The sequence below is a fragment of the Natator depressus genome, chromosome 1, assembly GCF_965152275.1.
Source record: "Natator depressus isolate rNatDep1 chromosome 1, rNatDep2.hap1, whole genome shotgun sequence".
Classification (NCBI taxonomy): Eukaryota; Metazoa; Chordata; order Testudines; family Cheloniidae; genus Natator; species Natator depressus.
In genome coordinates, this window is record NC_134234.1 from 276,635,224 (window position 1) to 276,650,025 (window position 14,802).

Here is a 14,802-nt window from a genome sequence, read left to right on the forward strand (position 1 = left end):
TTCAACTGACACCAGAAATAGGAATCTGGCAGTAATTTATTTTAATGCATATCTTGAGAAATCAGTTTTAAGGGTAAGGCGTTGATCTGGCAATATATAAAATGAAACTGCTAATGCAAAAATAAATAAGGAAACTGGCTCATACAGTAATCAGAATATATAATGTCCTCGTTCTCATTTTGCATAAGTAAGAGGCAATTAGCTTTCTTTCAGTAACTCATGATGTGAAAAGTGATTGAGCGATGTAGGTCCTTGCTAACTGAGGCTGTCAGTTGCGAAGAATATTTTACTTGACAGTTGATTAGGGGTTAAATGAGCTGAATAAAATGAGTAATTTTTTCTGCTTTTCCCACTTAGTATAACAGCTATTATTTGAAGCATTTCCCCCCCCCCCCATGTTAGTTGTAAAGACAAGATTTAACTGATTATTCATGGTAGAAAAACTGATTTTGGCTGCCATAAGGCTAGCATTTTGAAAATCAGCTAAAATGGCTGATAAGAATGGAAACTGAGCAGATAACGGAAGCATGGGGGTTTGTGGTGTTTGTTTGTTTTTTCCTATGCGCTAGGACAAGGTGGAAAAAACTGTGTTCAAGCAAACTGCTGCTCATATGGGAATCAGAAGCTATTGAGCCGAGGCACCAGCTGCTTCTTATGAACATACAGAAGCTTAGATTGGAAGGAGAAAAAGAAGCCAATTTCTCCTGAAGTTGGTACCACTTGCAGCTCTGGGGAAGATATGTACCCTGCAATGTAGAAATGTTAACATCTCGGTGCTGCAGAACCTGTAGGGAGAGGTCCTTACAGCATCTCTGACAATACATAGATGCAGATTCCATGCCTCAATTACCTGAAAGCCTGACTGCTCTCAAGATCACTTTGGGGCTGGAACCTTGAGAAGACGTATGACTGCTTTGTCTTGCTTGGAGCTGGCAGCTATACAAGGTTTTAGTTGGTTGGTGGGGGAAAGTGTGACTAGTGGAGGAGAGGACATTCTGAATAGTCTGAAGGCACTGGAGTCTTAAGGCATTCTCAGAAAGGTCAGGTTTATTTGGGAGAACTTCTCAGGGTTCCAGAAGGCTGTAAAGACACCAACCTGCTAACTCTGATCATCTGTCAGAAGCTGTTGATGAGACACTCCGTAGGGGTAGATAAGAACAAAAGCAGTTCTTCTTTAGTTACATGGATGTAAGCAAAGTCTTGCTTTGTAATTGTTGTTTGTTGCTACATACATTTCTTCTTAAGTGTATCATAAAATACGAGTTGTGTCATTTTCCATCATTTTGGGTTTGCTCCTGTGAACTGCTCAGCACTCCTGTGAGGTGCTAAACGCCTCCACGGTGTTCAGTTGGCTTTGAGGGCTCTCAAATCTGAGCAGCAATCAAGCCTATAATGATCTTGGCACAAAGGGTAGGAGCGTACTAATGAAATTTTGCTGATGACACAAAGTTAGCAGGCATCAGCAATACAGAGGAGGATTGGACTATTATACAGGAAGATCTGGATGGTCTTGAAGACTGGAGTGATAGACACGGGATGAAATTCAATAGTACAACGTGCAAGGTCATGCACTTAGGATCTAATAATAAGAATTTCTGCTACAATCTGGGGCCATATTGATTGGAAATGGCAGACAAGGTGAGAGCCCTGGGTACATGGGTTGATCACAGGATGACTGTGAACCACCAAGGTGAGCCCAGGATGTATCAGGCAATGCATTTACACAGATAGAGCAGTATTAATGGCTTTGTTCAAGGCACTGGAAAGATCTCATTGGGACTACTGTGTACATTTCTGGTTACCCATGTTCAAGAAAGGTGAAGTTAAACTGAAACAAGTATAGAGAAAAGCTATAAGATGACCAGGGGAATGGAGGGCCTATCGTACGAGAAGAGCCTAAAAGAGCCTGGCTTGTTCAGTCTAGCAAAAAGAGAAGGCTGAGAGGGGATATGAGTACTCATTATAAATAAAGACCAGGGAGGGTGAAGAGTTATTTAAGATGAAGAACAATATTGGCACAAGAACAAATGGGTATAAAGTGGCCATGAACAAATTGAGGCTGGACATTAGAAGGTTTCGAACCAGCTCAGGGTGAGGTTCTGGACCAGCCTTGCAAAGGGAGTTGTGGGGGCAAACAACTTGAGAGAGAGCTGGACAAATTTATGAATGCAACTATATAACAGGGTTGTTTGTTGTGAGCAGGAGCAGGAATTAGCAGCCCTGGGGCTCACTTCTGGTTTATCTTGTGTGCCTAAAAGCTCAAGCTTCAGGGTTTCAACTGGCCCCCCCAAAGGGGTCAGGAAGGGATTCTCTCTCTCCCACTGAATGTATTCAGTTTAAAAAAATCTTCTTTCTCTGCAGCATCAGGGATGTCCACGGCTGGTGATGGACCACTGGGCCGGATGGACCAGGGCTCTTAGGTGACAGCAAGCATTCTCTGTCTGTCAGGTGCATGGCTGGTTGGTTCTTGGTGATGTGTTCAGGGTCTAACTGCTCACCATATGTGGGGGATCCAGAAGGAATTTTCCCTGTGGTCAGCTTCTTCACCTTTCACTGCAGCATGTGGGTTGGGGCCACTTGCCAGAATTACCTGTCATTTAATGTTTTTGTTCCTTTTGTTCCTTGCCTGTGGCACATAACAGTCGAGGCTCCCGTGGGCTGGAAGACTTGGTCTAATTTTCAGTTGCTGGGTTCAGTGTGTTGGTGCTGGGTGGTATTGGTGGCCTGTGCTTTATGGAGGTCAGATTAGATGATCTGGCCTTAAACGCTGACTGTAAGGCTGTCATTTATTCTTAGAAAGGGCAGCACTAGATCCCCATATTTAGCAAAGCTTTTAAGCATGTTCTTCAGTCTGTCCCTGTTGAACAAAGCACTTAAGCAGTGCTTAATTTCTCTTTGACATAGGTGCTCTACTGAATAGGGATGAATCAAGGCCTAGAGGAGAGAGGGAACCAGCCTAGCACATTGTACTGTGCAAATGCTATTCGGACAGTAAAGAGGAGCATGGAAAACTACCCTTATCCCTGAATGTAAATGAATAAGGATTACGTGATGACACTATAACTCATAAAACAAAATAATCTGGGATGTGTAAAAAGTTACAAAAACAAATTTGAAAACAAGCTATACTTCTTGAACAAAAGCTTATGCCCAAATAAATCTGTTAGTCTTTAAGGTGCCACCGGACTCCTCATTGTTTTTGTGGGTACAGACTAACACGGCTACCCCTCTGATACTATACTTCTTGGTAAACAGTGGTGCAATAGTCACAGGTTGCTGCTAAAAGATATTTATCAACAGTTACCGCTGTGGGAGATCCAACAAAACAGTTATCTCCTTGTCTGAGAACAGGAAAGAAATGACAGTAAGTGGGATCCTACAGGGTGATAAATATTTGTAAATGTTAAATTAAATGCCTTTAAAAATGTACTTCATTTTTTACCATTCTTCTTGGAAGGAGTTACTTAAATCCTGAGCTCTTTCTCTGTACTTTGTGTTGCCACTAGTCATGTTCCTCCAGATATTTCAGTCAAGTACCTCACTATTTGGAGTGGAAATTAAATAAAAAGATGAGTATTTTTTCTGATGTTTGTCATTTTAACACAAAGTAAATGGATAGAAGCCGGTTGGGTGGGTTTACTTCTGGCTCGGTATAGAAGCTAAGGCATCTCGTGATGGGACAGTATGAGTTCTAAATCATAATATAGACACCAATAAACACTCAGAACTTCAAACTACTTGGGAAAACAGTACTTGAGCTGTGAAAACAATTTATTGCCCTTGACCGGTGGAAAGTAATGGGAGCACATTTAGAGTGCCTAGGTTTCCTTCGTAGTTAGCCCTTATATTTACAGAGACCAGGCAGCTGTTAAGTTTCAGATTTTGGTGACTTGTCTACTTGTGTCAGAGCAAAGCCAGACTGTGAATGTGCTCATAAGCGTTAGGGAGCAACATCTTTTTCATTTTAAATCAAAAGAGTTGAAACACTGAGACATCAACAGGAAATAAAACATTTTTATTGAATATGTATGTATGCTATTTTAACGACAGCTCTACTGGGGGATTTACTACACAAAGTGAAACAAAATATAAACCACCTCATCAAAAATGAAGGTAAAATACAGCTAAAGTTGTCAGCTCGTGGGTCACGAGCAATATGGCAGGATAAAACACCCCAAACATTTCTACGAGATACAGAGAAAACCCACATGTAGAAACACTCAAGCAGGCAGTAAATATACACAAAGGCAACTAGGATCTTTCTACAGCATCAGAGTCTAATACTTGACACAGCTTTGTCAGAAAGGTACATGTGGCTTCTTTGAGGATGAAAATGTCATCTTGGTCATATAGCAGGTTCGGTCTCTGAGAGTCATAGTACATTACAAACCAATTCTCTGGTGACATTCAGTCTGGCAGTATAGGAAGAGAATGCATTAAGAATACCTTAACACGCTGAATCGGTTCTGGCAGTTTGAACCTGCAAATTTGAACACGCAAATTTCTTGAATGAACAACTTAAAGCTGGATATCATGAAGCTGAATACCTGTTCTTTGCTGCAACTCTGTCAACCTAGTTCCTTTCTCTGGTGGGGTTTGGTCCTTTAAAAAAATATTCCAGCTTGACACTTCCTGCGTTCACATATGTTATCCCCAAATATGCCTCAGTTGTACCTTTTCCATGTTTCATGTCAAAAGAAACAACTCTAAAAATGATTGGTGTTGCTATTCCTATATTTTGGAGTGGGGAGAGACTATAGCGGTTTGATTCATATCCATTTTGTGCTTCCCAATTTAATGAGGGTTGGGTTGGTTTTCTACACATGGGCTGAATTCTGTAGGGCTGCACCTTATCCCTCATAAATAACATCTGGAGGGGGTTGGGGAATTTATTTTTCAGCATGGACTCCATTGCTCACACCCCTGTTTAGTTTAATATAATTTCAGGCTGTAGCTTTATTTATTTATTTTTTAAATCACACCTCCAAAAGGTGTATTTGTGCCCCATTTTTTGGTGTTTAGTGGTACTGAAAAGAACTAAGTCTTCAAAGCATTATAAATATATTCACAGTCCTTAAAATAAAGAGTCTCAAAGGATGAGATGTGAGATAAAATGTAATGCCCAAAATGACAGGATGAAATGCTATAATCTGAGATCATATGCTGTCTAGCCATGAGATGAAACTGTCTACAAATGGGGCCGGGGGGGGGGGGGGGAATGTGGAATATTGCACAGTGCTGGACAAAATGCTGTGTGGTCATCCCAATCTATATAACATCCTTGTCCTACGCATAGCGCGTCAGTTCTAAATTGGTCCATAGTAACTAGAACTGCTTGTGCTATGCACTCCTTCGGCAGTGCAGTAGAAGGGAATGGCAGTATTATTACAAGATCACTACGGAATAAACTGATTGCTATCCACTGAGAAAACTACATTTCTAAGCACACACGGCAGTCACAGTGGTACACAGAGCAGTCTTTCAAGACTCTTATGGAATGACTAATAGCTTTATAATAGTGCCATTTACTACATAATCACATTGAAAACATTTAAAAACTCCTCCTGAAACGAGCATCTAGTATACATAAGAGGTTGCTTCAGTTTTCTTGAACTTGTTTGTTTTGTTTCACTTGTTTTTAAAGGACAAATTAAAACTTAAGTATAAACAGTATATAAAAAAGGTCACTAGCTGTTCTCTTTTGGCTTACTTTGAAGTGCATTCAGAACTATGGCTAATTTTTGTCTTCTTTTGATGGGATTACAATACTGTCTGTTCACCATGAAACTTGTATAATAAACATACACGGCTGTGCTTAAAAATATTCTGCATTCCCTTCTAATCTGTTAGTATAATAAAATATTTTGTTACAAAGTCTAATGTGCAAACTCATTAGAATCCTAGTACGTGAAATCACAACTGGAATTCACAGTATGTTAATTTTGTATAAAGGTGATAATGGAGAGCTACCTTTTCTTTTCGTGGTTCGATGCAGCATTCATTACTGCTGAAATTCCCCTCACCCCAGCCCCCGCCCCCAGTCTCCCCCATGTTGTCGTTATGTGAAATTATCTCCCATGGAACTGCTTCCTCAATTGTCAGTGTAAAGCCATGATTTCAGTTTTTTTTAAATATATACAGAAAAAATGATCTATTGGCTACGCTTCCTTGAGGTCAGCCATGGAGCTGCTCAGATCATGCTAAGTTGCCTGTGAAAAAGAAGTCTACAAAATTGGATTCAGCCCTCCAAGGTGTACTGCGTAGGCATATCTTGTTATTTTAAATGGTTCACTTGAAAGCTCAGATTTAAGTTGTCCTTTAATATGTCAGTGTAACACCACTAGTGCCTTACAAGTTGGAATTTTTGCTGGAATGCAGACGGTACAATAGTTACCCTATAATATATTATCAGCTCTCCTATATCTCAGTCAATTTACATAATTTAAAATAGAACATCTTATTAAAAACATCTAGATATACACAGATTAGGAAACGTTTACAACATACAAATACACAAACTAGAAATAAATTCTCAGCATACTGGTATATACACCTGTGTGATACAATAAATAATTTCTGTCATGCTCTATCTACACATCATATTGCTTAAAAGAAGAGTAGATCTGGGGGGCAGTGGTGAAATGAAAGGCCTTTAGAGGGCTCTCTACATTAAAAGTTGTGCAAATCAAAACAGGATTTTAAGTACCACTCATCTGTGTTAGGACACATGGCTGGAAATGAAAGGACCCATATTACTGAGGTATTTACAGATACTGGCTAAAGAGCACTATGTGGGCAAATGCAGAAAGGCTTCTTTTTCATCTTTTGTTTTTTGTTTACTTCTTGACTGCAAGCATGGCGTCTACCTCTTCCTCAACCTGTAAGGTGTGCCACTGTGCAATGGGTCGCCTTGGGTTGGCCAGCATGTCTGACCAGTGTCGTAGCTCTGCACCAGTGCTGTTGTAGCCCACAAAGACTTTCCCGATAGCATCATTCTTGCCAATCTTGTCATAGTCCAAAACAGTCACAACAACTTGCACTTTCTAAAAGGAGATAACAAAGAGCAATGAGCAAGACCTGCAGGCAAATAGAGTACAGAACTGGAATCCAGAGTTTGTGGGTGAGAAGGGGGAGGGTGGATAGCACAATAAGTAGTGGCAGATTTCAAATGATATGAGAATTCAAAGTCTGAAATAACAGGTTACAAACTCCTATGAATGAAATCAAGATCAAAACAGCCATGTCAATTGATTGGTATGCTCATTATACGGAAGAGATCCTTTGTTATGGCGAAGGAATGCACAGTGCAGCTCAAGAGGTGGCATGCACCAGATGTTCCTTGTGCTCCCCAGATCTTGGACACACAGCCAGTGTGTAGGGTGGGTCTTCCACCCTGCCACACCAAGAGGGCTGCACCCTCCCATCTGGGTCTACACTAATTTAAATCAACATAAGATGATGTAGCTCCTGTTTCTACGTGTTTGAAGATATGGACTTTAGAAAGATTCTAAAAGAAAGCAGTGGTTGGCTGAAAGGACCCATGTGAGGTGTGTGTGAAGTAAAATACGATAGCCAGGTATGGGCATACCTTTTGTTATTTATTTTTTTTTTTTGGCCCACTATGAGATAGAGCTTCAAAACCACATGCAAATTTTTTCTTATCTTAATTAGCTCCGACAGGAAACAGGACTGCAAAAGTACAACCCTCCAGAGAAGGAACCCACGCACAGAGACAAAACACAGCTGTTTATTCTCTTCTTTTTATTTGGGCTTCTGATGTGAAATCCCAACAAACAGAATTACTCCAGAATTAGGAGTCAGAGTGCTATTGTTTTTTGCCGGCAGCAACAGAGCATGTGAAGTGACTACTGTGCACTTTATCTACCTACGGAATGGGCTTTCGCACCCGCCTTGGAAGTCAATAATAATGCTACCTAACTCTTACATAGTACACTTCATCAGTAAACTTTAAAGTGCATTACAAAGGAAGTAAGCATCATTATCCTTATTTTACAGATGGGCAAGTCATTTCCTCCTCTCTGTGCCTCAGTTTCTCCAAGGTTGGTCAGTGGCTGAGCCGGGAATAGAAGCCAGGTCACCAAAGCAGGACAACAAACAGCATGTTCCAAGAAAGCTACTGTAGCTGGTTCCTGAGCCAAAGCCCCTCCCACAGCTTTCCTCTAATCTAATTTCTTATTCAAATAGGCTCTGAAGCAATATTTACAAAAAAAAAAAAAAAGCGGAACTTGTGGTTTTTGTGGAAAGATGATTAGACTGGCATAGGCTTGTAGGGCTAACTTGAGCTGTGAGTCTAAAGAGGTATTGACACTGGTGTAACTTATATCCTTCCCACTGTGTAAGTTACACCCACAAACTCAGAAGATCAGATTCAGAAGTGTAATTTACAACTTCTTAGACTCGCCTATTTGTTCGTTGCATTTCGTGATCCAGGCCTCTTTTCTAGCCCTCCAGCATGTTAGTTACAGCAATGTAGACTTGGGAGACCAAATTCAGAGTTGTTACATAAGGGTGTAAATTACATTTAGGCGCATGAGAGTCTAAGGCAAGTCAGGCTAATGTAATCTACATGCTGAGGAGGTTGGAAGGAGATTGGATATTATACCGTCTTATGTATTGCCTGCCATATGGCCCAGTCTAAGTGAATCTCAGGTGTCTGTGTTGTGCATTAGTAAGTGCGTGTGTGCTCATTTGGTCCTTACTATATGTCTGAATAGCACAAACATAACTTATTCCCCTAGTGAAACTGGGTTTTCCTCAATAGCATCTGAGATGAAACAGCCTCAGGCTGATTTGACTTAACTGTACACACTTTTCCTTCGAGACTTTCTTTTTAAAGGATGAATCTATGACAGTTTTCCTGACTCTGCTTCATGCTATTATAAATGTACACAGCTCCTGGATTCATGACAGACTGGGATTTGTTTCTCCAGGTAGGTTTTATGAATTGCGGGAAAATGTAATTTACACAGAAAAATATTTTTGGTGCCAAGGGGTCAGTCACCCTTTTATTCTAAAAAGGCTGGATCCTGCAGTCCTTACTTGCAGTAGTAGTTCCACTACTATTAATGGGATTAATCCTGTGAGTAAAGGCTACAAGGGCTGAGTCATAATGACTCTTTGTAGCCCCTTCCCATGAGAGAGTGCACAAATCAATGAGCCAGAGGAGGATATGACAGCTCCAGGCATGTACGTATTTACATAATCATTTATGACAAAAGTGCACATCAAACTCAGACTCTCTTCCTCAAGACCATTCATGATAAAATGCAATATCTGTCATGCTTCTATTTCTAGAAGCCAGAATGATGTCTTACAACATAATGTTGCTTGCAGTGTATTTGCTTTTATTGTCAATGATAGCCCCAAAGGGACATTTATGTATTAGATGCAGGGTACGATCATTGCCCTAGAGTGTATTGGCTTTATCTTAGTGTAAGACTGTTTAAAATTCTTATTATGGTAAAAAATAAAATGCCTGATGTTACTGGGAACCATTAGCCTAATGACTAGCAGAATGTTTTTTTTTATTGTCATACCCGCCAAGGATGGATACAGTACAAACAGTGGTGTGGCCTTGAGGGGGTGGGAATGGAGGGCTCAGAGGACTGATCATGAAATGAGTTTGGTCACTGGTTCAAATCTGCACGGCTTAATTAGTGACTGAAAATCATTGCCATCTGGTCGCTGATTGGTGGCCTATTTGAAATGTAGGTTTCAGTGCAAATGTCTGTGGATATTGCTATAAAAGACCACTAACAGCAATAAGCACCTGTATTAGCAACCTCAGCAGAGTGACCAGAGGTTGAAAGGGCATGGAGACTGAACTATTCTTTCACACTCAGAGGTTAATAGGCAGCTACCCCATTCTGCTCTGCCAGTGTTCAGCTATTTTGTGCTTGTCCTGTGTAGGATTTCACTCTCCAGTGGGGTCAACTCAGCACCTTTTAAGATAGCAGTTCACTAAAGTCTTGTTTTTAAAACTCAGTGCTCCAGGATCACCTCTTTTGCACAGTTCTGTGCGCATGCATACTGGCAGACTGTTCACAAATACACAAATCTGAACTTATGATGAGGTTGTTGAAAGATGTTATTCTTATCCTGTTTTACGTTCCACATTGCTGCTGCTAATGAGCTGTTTCCACTAGTTTTGACAACTCTGCTTTGCCTCTATGATCCCTCTCTTCTCTTTGCTCTTAATGATCATGGACCTGGTATAACCATTATTCCATTACCTGACATGTTAGTGGAAGTTTATCAAAATGAATGTTATACGTGAAGTACCAAAGGTCACAGAAACATTTACAGTATTCATTTAAATAATGTTTAAATACTTTTTTCTATAAATGAGGCTAATTAAATAATGAATATGATATGGGGAAAATGGCCGAAACTCATTTAACTCCTATCTCTAGAATTTTTGTCAGTGTATTTCTTCTCTTATCACTATCTTCCTGTTTGGTTTTTCTTTTGGGTATCTATTGCTTCTGACCATAAAATGCCAGTTACCCATTTTTCAGTGATGAATCAACACTTCATAAGTTCCGTGCATGTTATCATTTCCCTCTTGAAGCAGTCACACTCATCTAACGTAGAGCGGGGCTGGCACATAGGTGCTAATGAAGGCATGCACACTTCAGAATTAACAAGGTCCCTGGTAAATATTTATGAGGGCTGAGAAATGGAATTCAGAGGAAGGGGAAAGCAGGGTTTGACATTACCTGGATTTGCTCGAAGGGTACCTCAAAGCTGAACGATTCATTGTAGTAGGGGTTCAGAGTGTTCTTTTTAATTGTTGTCTTTTTCTTCTTCAGTCTCTTACCATTCTGCATCAGATGGATTTTCACATAGGGATCTGAATAATTACAATGAAAAAGCGTAGTTAAGAAATGATAATCAAGTTCATGTGTATTGCAGGGGTAGTCAACAGGTGGACTGCGGGCCAAATCCAGACTGCCAGATGCTTTTGAATGGACCCTGAAATCTTTTTATTTACTTATCATTATTATTTATTTATTTATTTTCTCTGGAGTCTGGACCTTGATTATTCCTTGACCAAGAAATTTGGACCTTGACAAAAAATAATTGACTACCCCGTATAGAGAGTAATCCCTGAAATGACTATTAGGTGAAAAATTAAACATGTTCATAGCAAACAATGGTCATTTTAACAAAGTCTGTATTTACATCAGATGAAATCTGATCAAGTGCTATATCTGGCATTTGAATACAAACTGTACTAAATAAGGTACATACCAGTTCTTGTTACATTCACTTATGCAAAAGTCCAAGGAGGAGGTAAATCCCAACCTCACTCTGCTCTGTGGTATATTACTCCTCTCTCTCACAGCAGCATAATCTCTTTAGTCCAAGGACTGTTACATGTTTGTCCAGGGTCTAGCACAATAGGACCCCTTTCACTGCAACTGGCATCTAGCACTACAAGAACACAGAGAAGAATGATCTGGGAAGACAGTCCCAGCCACTCTAACTCTGCATAGTAGTTCTATCCCAATCTCCCCGCAAGTGCTGGTCTTCTTGCTCCCCTGAACTCCCATGTGCACTGGGTTTGATTGTCTGTGGAAGCAGCTAGATTACATAGTGGTAGGGGACTACTGCCCTCTTTACAGACACAGACATATATAACTAAGTGTTGTTACTCTCTGCTGAATTCTCATTGTTCATGAGTTTGTATGAGTACTGTACGAACAGATTTATCACCTAATCACAGATTCCTTGCACAAGCTCAACTCCCAGGGAAGTGACTGCTTTGAAAGGATATCTTGGTGCCTAGAACGTCAAAGGGAATTGTGCCTGCTTAGCACATGTGCAACTGAGCACTTAGTAGATCCTTTTCCTCATTCAGAGAATGGACTTACTGGACCCAGTTCTCCTCTCGTGCCAGTGTAAATCAGGAGTAACTTCACTAAGTCACATGTTTTACACCCATGCACAATTAAAGCACTGAGTGGTAGAGAGAATCAGGCTCACTGTAATGTCCTGTACGTTACTGCAGCCATGACTTGACTAACAACCTTTGTGGCTTTAGATAGCAATTCTGCAATGTAAGCCACAAGGAAGCCTCCCCTAGGGCAAAGCAACAGGATCTGTGCCAAATGCCTGCCAGTTGGAAGTCGCTCTTGGCATATCTTGCATGAAGGTTCTTATTAAATTATTTCTATCAAAGAGAGCATCGCTCCCTTCTATGAAAGCAGGGAGAGGGAGGGAAACCAGTGAACACTTTGTTATTAAATTTCCTTATCTTTACTATGAGTACACAATCTTTCAGGACGGTCCAATGGAATTGGTGCCTGAAGAATCTGGGAATAATTGCATCCTCCTACAATAAGGAAGTATTGTGTGAAAAGCTTTAAAACTCTCCTGGCTGTTTCTCAGTAGAAGAGTTATTGCCCCTGCAGCCTCAACACTGGGTTTAGCACCTGCGTTTTTAGGGATTTGATGGTGTAAAGCAGATGGTTCTCTGCTCTCTGAAAGAAGTGGTCTAGATTGTCGGTTTTGCTAAGTGTAAAGTGTAAAGCTGGTTTGATATAAAAGACCATTTCAGCATCCGTACTTGTTGGAAAACAGTGGTAAAGAAGTTTAGGGTGTGTGAAGAAAATCACAGAAGCAAAGGACTAGTTTCATAGAGACTTAGGAGCCTAAATGCCACTAACTGCTGGCCTATAGAGTCATTTTTCTCACTCTCTCTCTCTGGCCCAATACATACTTAATTATTTGCATGTAGTGGCTTGGTTTGAAAAAGAAAGATTGAGAGAGACCTATCCCCAGAATATCCCAGTGCTTGGGGCACTCTCATGACAGGTGGGAGAGCCAAGTTCAAATTTCTTTTTCACATCAGGAAGAGGAGTGATTTGAACACGGGTCTCCCTCCGCCTGGGTGAGTGCTGTAACCACTAGGATAAAGATTATAAGGGGGCAGGAGGGAGATCCAAAGCAGCAGCTGCCACCACCACAGCAGCAGCACCAATGTTGTGTCTTTCAAAAACCTTCTTAAGTGCCTAACTCCAGGAGAGGGTTAATGGCTGTGAATCTGGGAGGAGGCAGGATCTTCCCTCCAGCCTAGATTTAGGGACCTAAATCACTCAGAGGGCTGGGCTTAGGCCACACACCTCTCCTCAGCATTCCCTAGCATTAGCAGCTTTCTGCTCAGCTTGCTGGCCTCTGTGAATCTCATTCTTATGCTCCTAACTCTCCCCAGACAGGGTACAGGGAACCTAGGTGACTAACTTGGGGCTATGGATTCCACTAGGCAGCAAGCCACCTAAAAGGTGAAGTGGCCCATTAATACCTCTGTAGTCATAGGACAAAGGGAGGTTTAGTGAGTTACACATTGTTACGGTTTATTACAACAAACTGTAACCCACTAATGCCTTTTTTTGTCCTTGGGCTACAGGAATGTTAACCACTTCACCTTCGCTGGTCTCTTAGAATACGTGCTAACTATTTATGCTAAACAATCTGTTCCACCTTGTATTTAGTTGTGACACTCTGAGGTCTGGTCTACACGACAGACCTATATCGGTATAAGTACACTGCTCCAGGGTGTGAAAAATCCACACTCCTGAGCGATGTAGTTATACCAACCTAACCCCCTGTGTAGACCAGGCCTATGCTGGCGGGAGAGCTTCTCCTGCCAACATAGCTACCACCTCTCAGGGAGGTGGATTAACGATGTCGATGGGAAAGCTCTCTCCAGTCAGCATAGGGCATCTTCATTAAAGAGCTACAGTGGCGCAGCTGTGCTGATGCAGTGTTTTAAGTAAGTGTAGACATGCCCCGAGTACCTTTCCTAGACCTGAAGTAGAGCTCTGTGTAGCTTGAAAGCTTGTCTCTCTTACCACCAGAAATTGGCCCAATGAAAGATATAACGTCACCCAACTTGTCTCTCTAATACCTTGGGACCAACACGATTACAACAACACTGCATGTAACCTGAAGTAGCCATTCACCTTAGAAGGCCACAAACTGCTACAGAGAAGCATGGTGTTAGAACTTAAATTAATAATAAAATTTCAACCAGTAAGGCATACTTAAGAACATAAGAAAGGCTATACTGGGTCAGACCAAAGGTCCATCTAGCCCAGTATCCTGTCTTCCGACTGTGGTTGGTGCCAGGTGCCCCAGAGGGAATGAACAGAACAGGTAATCATCAAGTGATCCATGCCCTGTCACCCAATCCCAGCTTCTGGAAAACAGAGGCTAGGAACACCATCCCTGCCCATCCTGGCTAATACCCACTGAAGGTTATTACTTTGTTGTTTCCCCTGCTTATTCTAGGGAAAAAAAGAAAAAAAAAAGCCTTACATCATTACATAATTCAACAAATTTTACAACTACTAGCAAAGAAAGATTGTATCGCACATTTATAATTAAAAATATTTCCTTTAGATTGTGGGATCATCCCTCTAGAGCAAAGCATGACAAAGAATATGTAAGGATTTAAAGGAAAGGGTTTTTCAATTAAAAAAATAAAATAAAGATATCCATTCTAAAAAAGAATCTCTCTTCCACAAACTAACAGAAGGTGAACTGCCTAAAGCAAACCATTGCAAGAACACAGCATAACAGAGTAAAAATAATGATGATAGACTGTTCTTCATCTGAAAAGTCACAGAAAAATATTGCAAGTGATTTTCAATGATAAAGTTTAGTGAAGACATCTACACTTTCTAGTTTTACCAAAGGCTCAATTCTGCCAGCATTCCTCATGTTGAGTATACCTTATACGTGAATAGTCTGAGTAAGGTGATCTCAACATGAGTA

At 40.9% G+C, this 14,802-nt stretch overlaps 1 protein-coding gene across 7 annotated transcripts in view; it reads right to left on the minus strand.

Moving 5' to 3' along the window:
• Positions 1 to 5,208: 5,208 nt before the first annotated feature.
• SYT1 (synaptotagmin 1) overlaps positions 5,209 to 14,802 on the minus strand; it is a 490,694-nt gene continuing 481,100 nt past the window's right edge. For all 7 annotated transcript variants that reach the window (XM_074941984.1, XM_074941986.1, XM_074941983.1 and 4 more), the window contains 2 exons: positions 10,740 to 10,873; positions 5,209 to 7,043 (listed from right to left, as the gene is read on the minus strand). In XM_074941984.1, the coding sequence (XP_074798085.1) occupies positions 6,837 to 7,043; positions 10,740 to 10,873 (341 nt within the window). In that variant the 3' untranslated portion in view covers positions 5,209 to 6,836. The remainder of the gene's footprint in view (positions 7,044 to 10,739; positions 10,874 to 14,802) is intronic.